Genomic DNA, 8,927 nt, shown 5'->3' on the forward strand with positions numbered 1-8,927 from the left:
AAATCTGCTGGGATAATGACTTCTTTTTGAGGTTTCTTCCGCAAGCAATTGTCTGCCTCTTTAGCACCACATACATGAATTCATATCATTTTTTTTTACCCCATGTTAATTAATCCAGAATAGCTCCAGTCTTCCAGTTTTTACTCACAGTCACTAATACAGAACAGCACTGCTACTTTGCAGGTAAGCATGCATTTCAAGGCTGTGGAAACTCTCCTCTGCCACCCTTTGTGATTAACACAACAGGGAGATTAAAGTGCATTAGAGATTAACTAAATGCACTTGAGTATATTTCCTCAGACAAAAATAAGCCCATCCCAAAAAACAGATTTTACTATCCTATACAGGAAGAAAAGGGACTAGTTGAGAAATTCCAATAATATTGAAGAAGGTAGATTTCAATTACCGGTACATGGGGAAATGTTTCCAGTTTCATTGCCCATAAAACATTTTTTTTCTCTAACAGAAAGGGTTCACTTGCCCAAACTTGTTTGGATTTTTTAAAAGTATGTTACCAAGCAACAGCTATTTTCAAATGGAAACCTGTCTGTAGTCTGCATAAATTTAAAATGAAATATTTATCAACACAGCTAAAATATGTCAAGTTTATGGAGTACTCCTCCTGTGTTGTCCTAAATTCCTACAGGTTTAATAGAGGCTTTCGAAACTGATTTCACCTACCTGAAGTGGTGAGTTTCTAAGAAAAAGGCAAACAAGGCTGTCAAAATGTTCACTAGCTGTCGGTTCATTCCTCCTGTTTTCTGCGTTGAGTGTGGAAAAATATCCCAGAAACGGTTCCAGAGTCAATCAAATGGGAGGGAGGCTCTCAGAAAGTACTAGGTCTTCTCTAAATCCCCAAATCCAACAATAATTTAAATTTCTTTAAAATCAGAAAGAGAAGACCTGCGTTTCTATACATTGGAGACGGCAAAAAATCAAAAGTACCAGTCCTCGGAATCATGGTTAGGTTAAGCCCAGGCACATCCGAAACAGCCAGCACAAAAGATACGAAGCATCTGAACGGGCAGTTCTCTAGGATGCTTTCACCCAAATCCTGAACCCCGCTCAGAAAAATCAAATCCTTCTCTACCTTAGCACCATGCCAAGGGGAATAGCGCTGCTGCCACGCTGGTCTGTCTTCCAGATCTGCTCTTATTTCCCTTGGGCTTGCACATCGGCATTTGTCTGAATCGTCGTTAAAAATGGGGGAAGAAGCTGTTTGCCTCTCTCTCTCCTTCCCTCCCTCTTCCTTATCGGCAAGTTGTAAATATCGAGAGGGGGTGATTGGTGTGGAGCTGGAGGGAAAATGCTACGCTCCCTCCTGTGCCGGAATGAGGGAAGGAGCCCTGATCTTACACACGGACTATAAATTTCAGCACTTGGACAGCTCCACGCTCAGCTTGTGCGCATGCTTCTGGCTCCATCAAACGTGACTGGAGTTCAGAGACGTTTCTTCCTCCAGGAACAGGCGCTTAACTCTCCCGTCCCATCGCCTCTTTTGGGTCCCAGCTTCCTCCCATAAACGCAGGAGAGAGAGAGAGAGAGAGAGAGAATGGGGCCGAAGAAATCTGAGGAAAGACGTGGCCAAATCTGCTGTTATACAGCTCCGTGGGGCGGGAGGGATACCAAGGGGGGAGAACAAGGAAGGCGCAGGAAGGGGAGGGGGAGAGACAGAAGAGGCACTTTGGGTGGGGAAAAGGCAGCGTGGGAAGAAGTCAGAAACCCACCATGGTGCCTCAGAAATATCCATTATTTACACTCCTGCCACTTCATGAGAGTTACTGCTGCCAGACTGTATGTAGGGTAGCATAGAAGGAGAGCCCCGGCTTCCCAGGGGTGGCGAGAGAGCTGTGGCAAGTCGGTTTGCCTGCCTTTCTCAACACGGCAGTTCCTGACTCTGAAATGGGAAGAAGTGGTGAGGTGGGGGGAAGACACCAAAGACCCCCAGGATCTCAGTGAAGAAACCCCACAAGCGCCTCAGAGGAAGGCATAACCTCCCAGAGGGGCTTCGATTATGGAAGCCACCCACTCTCGCCTCGTCTTCTGTGGAAACAAGGCATATCTTTGCACCTTGCTTGCTTGAGAAAGGAGGGACAGGTAAGAATGGAGGGGCGTGGAGCCGGTGGGATGACAGAGTGAAATCATATCTTTTTACCTCAAGAGTTGGAAACGGGCCCTATTTGCAAGAGAAAAAGCAACCTTGGAGAAGGAATAGCCTCTTATTTTTGAATGGTGGAAGGGGCCACCTTTTGCATTATCTCCTGGAAATATGCAGGATCCTTGACATTATTCAGCTGGCTGTGATTTTAACTCTCACCAGAAAGTCTGCTTACTGAAGAGCCTCTTTATTTGAATCTTCTACAACAGAACTTTCTGTTTCCAGAGTACATTTAATTAAGAGGTAAAGTGGACAGAGTGCCTGTGTATTTGTAACTCAATAAGATGTGGTGTCTCTCTCTCGTTCTGGCTCTGCTGTAGAAATTTGGAATGTAATGTCAAGCAAACCAGCTGATGAAGATGTCAGCCAAATTTTTAAATGTCTCGTTACATACTGAGCATGACATTCCACAAGCAAAGGAGGTACTCCAATTTTATTGCCACTTTTTACACATGAGGATTCAGGAAAGGCATAGAGGGATGCCAGAGTGACTGGGGACATTTTCTATGGCTCTTTTTAAATTTAAAAAACAAAACACAACTTTACATCTTTCCCTCCAAATAAAATGCTCATCAAGAAACTGTATACATGAAGATCAGTATTTAAAATTTGTAATGCCCTGGCTTGGGTCAAGAGGAATATTAGATTCAGTCCCCAATCCCAACCCTGAAACTCCCTATTACTTCTGAGCTGGCTTTTTCCTTCCGTTAATCTGATATGGACACTTTACATGTTTCCCATTAGAAAATCATTACATGGTGTTCCAGTTTGAAGCTGCCCAGAGGAAGCTCTCATTTCCATTAAAGTTAACTTGGCTTCTGGCTGGCCCCAGATTAGGGAAGAGTGAAGAACCCAGTTCTTTCCTATCACAATGGCACCATCCCCTCTTCATTAAGCACACCATAATATGTAAAGCAATTTGAAGTTGGAGCCCAGGTGTCATGTGATATTGCAGTCAATTCAATTTAGATTTCCCTTTTAATTTATTCACCTGTTATTTCAATTAAAACTCATCACATGTGGAAGGATAAAGCACCTGTGTTGAATCTACAGTCTTCTGCCCAAGCTGTGTCTGACAAATTAATGAATTAATCCTCAGACTCAGAGGACACCATTACTGAGGGTGAAATTCAACTTAGCACTCCAGAGCATTTCTACTTGCCCAGTAAAAATTATCTCCCTTCCTCCTGGTCCTCCAGGAAGGCATGGACAGTGCATAGGGGAGGAAAAGGGGGAAGCCTTATTGCATTAGTTGGAGTCAAAGCGCTGGCTATCTGAATCTGTCCATAAAGTTCCTGTGAGACTGGAGGCTCCTCCACTCTGTTGCAGTAGGAGACTACTGGAGTGGACTGGGCCTCTTTAGCTGAAGAAAGACCTTCCAGTGTGGGCAACAGCTGCTATTATATAGGGCTCAGTCTCTGATTGTTGCTAAAGCAACATCAGAACCATACCTTACATCCACTATAAGCCTCACTTTGCTGCAGAGCAAGACATATACTGACCTTTATAATATTTATCCTTTCTAGCAGCTCAGTCCTGCAGTTAGCCTGCAACACTGATATGCAACAGATCTCTGTCAGATCAACTGAACTGATAGGATATACGCCTGCCCCCCAGGCTAGACCCCTCAACCCAATATCAAAACTGTCCTATGCTGTTCTTGGAATTTTTGTAGCTCAGATCTGCTGTCTACTGCTCCTGATCATTCTTACCATCACTCTTCCAGTGTTTCCATTTGAAAACATGTTCTTTTGAATGCAACCCTAGTCACAAAATGCTTTTGTGAATGGTCTCTCTATTGCCGAGGTGAAGCTGTTTCACCTCAACCATGTCATGGGTGTGGGAAAGAGAAGATGATTGGCCCAGAGTCTTTAAGGATATGTTTGTGTTTGACCACTGTACCTGGAGAATAGTACTTGCACTTTCAGCCTGGGAATCATTTCTGGTGTTATATGAAAAGTTGTGTGGTTTTTGCACCAGGTGAAACTTTGTAAACATTTGCCACGTGATTTGGTGACTTGATCTACTGCTTATATCATCCACCTAATATGCTTATATCACCCACCATCATTATTTCCCACAAATTGCAGGCAGGCAGAGAAATGTAACAGATATAATTGACATTAGCAATAGGGGCTGACAACACTATTCCTATCTCAGTTTTGTGAATGGCCTCCATTCTGTGCCAGCTGTAAGCACCCTTGCTGAGAGAGACTGGCTTCATGAATGGGGAAACTCTTCAGAATCTGCACTTAGGCTCAGAGCTTAATCCTCTTTTGTAAAGCTGTAAGAGACCTGGTCACTTTCAACATGGTCTGAGACATCTCTGCTTTGGCAAGAAAAATAAAAGTAGCGGAGGCAATAATTTCTTTTGCTCCCAGCTTACCTGAGATGGAATGGAGTAAATTAAGATGAATCCAGATGCTCTTCTCCCTTTACACTGTCCCCCGTATGATGTCAGATGCAAAAGAATTTGTCAAACTATTTCTGGAAAAAATACCCTGAAAAACTCAAATGAAAATCTAGGGGATGGGGAACTAGTGACCTTCCAGAAGCTGTTGAACTGTAACTCCTGCCACCCTTATCAGAAACGATGGAAGTTGTAGTTCAACAACATCTCAGAGGGTGGCAGTTTCCCAATCCAGTCTCCAGCTGCAGGTTAATAGTTATGCATATCAAGTGATGTCTCTAGATGCATTAAAAAAGATGGTTCCAGCCTATTCAGTGGTGTTCCAATAAGCATCACTATGCAGATTATAGTGTGCATCCAGATGTATATTTCATGAGTTATGCTTGTAGAAGCCTGCTTCTGTGTGTAGATCACACTTGCTGGATTGGGGCAATACGCATTACTTCTCTTAGCATTCTTAATTAAGACTCTCTCCCCTGACATCTGTGTGCTTATACATTGCATTATCACTTTCAACAGGGATAAGGAACCTTAAGTCCTTGGTATTCTCCACAGGCCTCACCCCAAATTCCAGCTTTGTTTGCTTGGCTGGAATATGTTATTGAATTTTGACAACGCTTCTTGCTTGCCTGTATGGAGAATAAAGAGATGACCTTACAGAACCTAGCTGTCATGGACTGGTTGTATATAGAGGGATGGTGGGAGGAACCAGCTGGGGAACCCCTAAGGGAAGAAGGCTCAGAGCCCGGGGATTGGTGGTGGGACAACAATGCGTGGTCAGAGGGAGAAGACTGGGAGGAGGAGATGTCAGAAGCAGAAGAGGTAACAAGGCTTAGCAACTGCTTAATGAGGGCCAGAGATGAGTTGCTCTGCTCATTAGACCTGACACTTCTGTGCAGTTCCTGGTTTTGCTAATAAAGAGTTAACTCCACTTGCTCAATGTGATTTACTGCTGGCTTGCTCCTGCCTACCATACAAAGGTAAAATTTGAATTCATTGTCCCACCCACTTTTGCCTCTGTCTCCGCCCCCCACCAGTGGCATACGACCCTCGGAAGGTTGCCCAGAAGGGAATTTAGCCCTCAGGCTGAAAAAGATCCCCCACTCCTGCCTTACAAGGATCCTATGTTTTCACTGAGAAGACATAATAAACAAAGGCATCTTCATCTGAAAAAGAAAATCAGTTAGAGCACTTTTGTCAAAGAGTGCAGTGCTGACGTTCTTCTGTTTACACCACAACCTTATTCATATTTACCTGGAAGTAATAGCAGCTCCAAGTAATAGGAGCACCAGTCATAGTGCCCAGATATTTGAAAGAAATAAAAGAATTCCATTTACACAAAGAGGCAAGAGTAAATATAGCTAAAAGCGTAGTGGAACTGAAGGTAATGAAATGTGTTGCTGAGGTGAGCCAGAGATTTTTTTTTAAAAAAATGAATCTTGCTTGCTTCTTGAACTGTATGATAAAAAGTGTAATTGAGCAAAAGAATCTAAAATTAATATCAATTCACCCACCCAGCTTTTAGAAATGAAAAAACCCAAAAACACTGCAAGGGTATTAACTACAGTTCAATTTGCAAAGGCATTAAAGTCACATCCAGGAATAATAAATCTCAGGTTATCTTTCAGGGTAAGGCAATGGCTAATCATTTCAATCACTGATGCCTAATGAAACCAAACATTTCCATTTTTAAAGTAATCATCATCATCCAGGGCTTGCAGTCCGGAGCCAAATCCAGCTGCCATCAACACAAAATCCAGGTAGGATGCTGGGGAGACTTCTGTGTGCCAGAGCATACGAGCCAGGCCCCTTCTCTCTCCATAATCATCGCTGAATTTTGAAACCAACTACAGTTGTTCTAGTATCTGAGCTGTTTGCTGGGTATTCTTCTTTCTCATCTATTTGTTCTGCTGCTCCCTCCTCAGTCGACGCTGACAACCCTTGCCAGGAGGAACCTCCACTTTATTTCCCTCATTTCCATCAGGATGGTAGTTATTTTTGCCCCTAGGGGCCATGACCTGACTACTACTCCCCAAGCCTTTCTTTAGCAGTCTGAGTTTGCATGAGCTGGCCTCCCCCACCATCACATACCTACAGTGTCAAATATAAAGTTGTATGTGCCTACTCCCTAAATGTTATTTCTAGTTGTAGATCAAAGCTGAGAGCTAAAGAAAGGTGCCGCCCTACCGAGTCCTGGCAGGCCTTCACCAGCAGTTGGCATTCTTGGGCATATGCCACATATGCACATTGTGGCAGGGGGCCCACTGCCAACCACAGCCAGACTACCAAAGCAGATAAAGGCCCACCAAAAAGAGAGAGAAAAGCTTCAACTCATGCCCTGACAATAGCCTCACCTGTCACTGCTGTATGCAGGAGTAATCTGACAGCCCCGCACTTGGTTCCCTTGCCTGTAGCTTCTACCGCTGGCTCATTCAGTTTTCAGAAATGCCTGCTCCCTCATATGTGTATAGCAGAGGCTGTTACATAGGGTGAGGAGGTGGAGTTGGCATCATTCCATGGCGGGGTTTGGACCCAGGGGACTTGGGTGGCAGAGAAAACTGATGCTTCTACTCTTCCGCACCACGATCTATCTCGTGCTCTTCCAGCAACACCTGACTGAGCCCCCTGCTCTTCATCACCACCATTTGCTTAATCCAATGTTCTTGTTGGACTAAAACTCCCATCATCCCTAGCCATTGGTCCTGCTAGCTAGGGATGATGGGAGTTGTAGCCCAACAACAGCTGGAGAACCACATTTGAGAGGCACTGGATCTTAATCACTCACATTGTCTCTCACCACAGCAGAGGGCACATGAGGGAGAAAGTGGCAACAAGGAAGAGTAGCATGGGAAGCAGCTATCACACGTTTTCCAACACAACTCCTTTACCATGGCAGAGGGTAAGCAATCAGGTAGCACCAGTGTCTGGTGCTGCTCTGTCCTCTGACTCCCATGTTCTCCCTCACTCTCCCTCACTGTAAGTGATGGAAGTGAGCAAGTGATGATGAGCATGAGCTGCCGCCGCCACTGCATGCCCACTCCATGTGGGATGCCAGGTAAGCAAGGGAGGGTCAGTGGAAATGAGAGGGAGGAAAAGAGGAACTACACACCTTGTCCACCATCAATTGGTGAAAGGCCTGTAAGGGACATGAATGTGAAGGACACACTCCATCTTCTACGTGGGTACTGAGCACATACAGCCATTGTCCCCCACCTGAATCTAGCACTGTTTTGGATGTCAAATTAGTTTTCATCTCACATGAGAGCAGTTTTAGTGGGGCTTTACCTAACTGCATATTAGCTGAAGCCATTACTTCAAAACACAACTGCGCAATGTGAGTCATTACCTTTGCTTGTTTTATTCATAGATCCCACTCTAGGCAACCTTATTCTAAACATGCATATTCTCATTCAACCTTGTTTCTCTTATTTATTAGCATGGGCCCTAAGCAAGGAGAGGCGTCTTCACAGAAAGTGTGCAACGTGGGAACAAAATTGGAATTCTGATAGGCAAGCAAGCCCTCTGTTTTAATATTCCTAATGCAAGATCAGAAGGGGCAAATGACAGGAAATCAGAGCAGAAAGGAGCTGCACAAAAGAGCTGTCTAAAGTAGGACTGATTATGCAGCTAACAAAGAGGTCTTTTGTTATTAGGCTATTAAGATAATTTACCAAGTGAATATTGGATTCCAGAATGCATCTCCAGGAAAACTCTGTCACAGTTCTTGATTTCATTTCCAGTGATTGCTTTGATCCAGATGGTTCTCATTCATTGCATAGAACCACAGAGCCACAAAACCATAGAGGTGGAAACAGTGTCAAAGTGATCTGGTCCAATTAACCCAGCCCCTAGTGATCAATTTGCCACACATGGCTGCTGGGATGTGCTTGGTGAGTTATAATTCACACAGGTCTGCTACAGGATATGGGGATCAACACAACCCACCTTGCTCTTGGACACCCACCAGTCTGATGGGAGGTTGGGAGGTTGCTTCCATATCTAAATATGATAATAAACTAATCTGTGACCATATAAGCAAGACTGCTATGTTTCTAGCACATCTCCAGCAAGAATTATATTATCTGGTTGGAATATGTTACTACAACATCTAGGGTAACAGGTCATGTGCCACACACAGTGTGACTTACACTGCAATTGTAACCATGTCTACTCAGAACAGAAGTAAGTCCTATAGAATCCAGTGGATCTTACTCCTAGGTAAGTGGGGTTGGGATTGGAGCTTTACGTTCATATGTGTGTCAAGTGGACCTCTAAAATGTATTCCAGTCCCTACACCCAGTGTTGCTGCCTTGAATAAGCACTATCTCCTCACCTCAACCCCCAAATGCAATATGTTAT

The 8,927-nt window shown here is 44.1% G+C and overlaps 1 protein-coding gene across 9 annotated transcripts in view; it reads right to left on the reverse strand.

Moving 5' to 3' along the window:
* Positions 1-2,301, reverse strand: part of GLRA2 (glycine receptor alpha 2) — a 115,218-nt gene extending 112,917 nt beyond the window's left edge. The window contains exon 1 of one of the 9 annotated variants that reach the window (XM_081001382.1): positions 682-1,634. In XM_081001382.1, coding sequence (XP_080857508.1) covers positions 682-749 — 68 coding nt within the window. In that variant the 5' untranslated portion in view covers positions 750-1,634. Of the gene's footprint in view, positions 1-681 lie in introns of all 9 variants that reach the window. The other 8 variants (XM_081001378.1, XM_081001373.1, XM_081001381.1 and 5 more) reach the window with 8 other exon arrangements.
* Between the last annotated feature and the right edge of the window lie 6,626 nt (positions 2,302-8,927).

Source organism: Podarcis pityusensis, assembly GCF_964106645.2.
Source record: "Podarcis pityusensis genome assembly, chromosome: 4".
Classification (NCBI taxonomy): Eukaryota; Metazoa; Chordata; class Lepidosauria; order Squamata; family Lacertidae; genus Podarcis; species Podarcis pityusensis.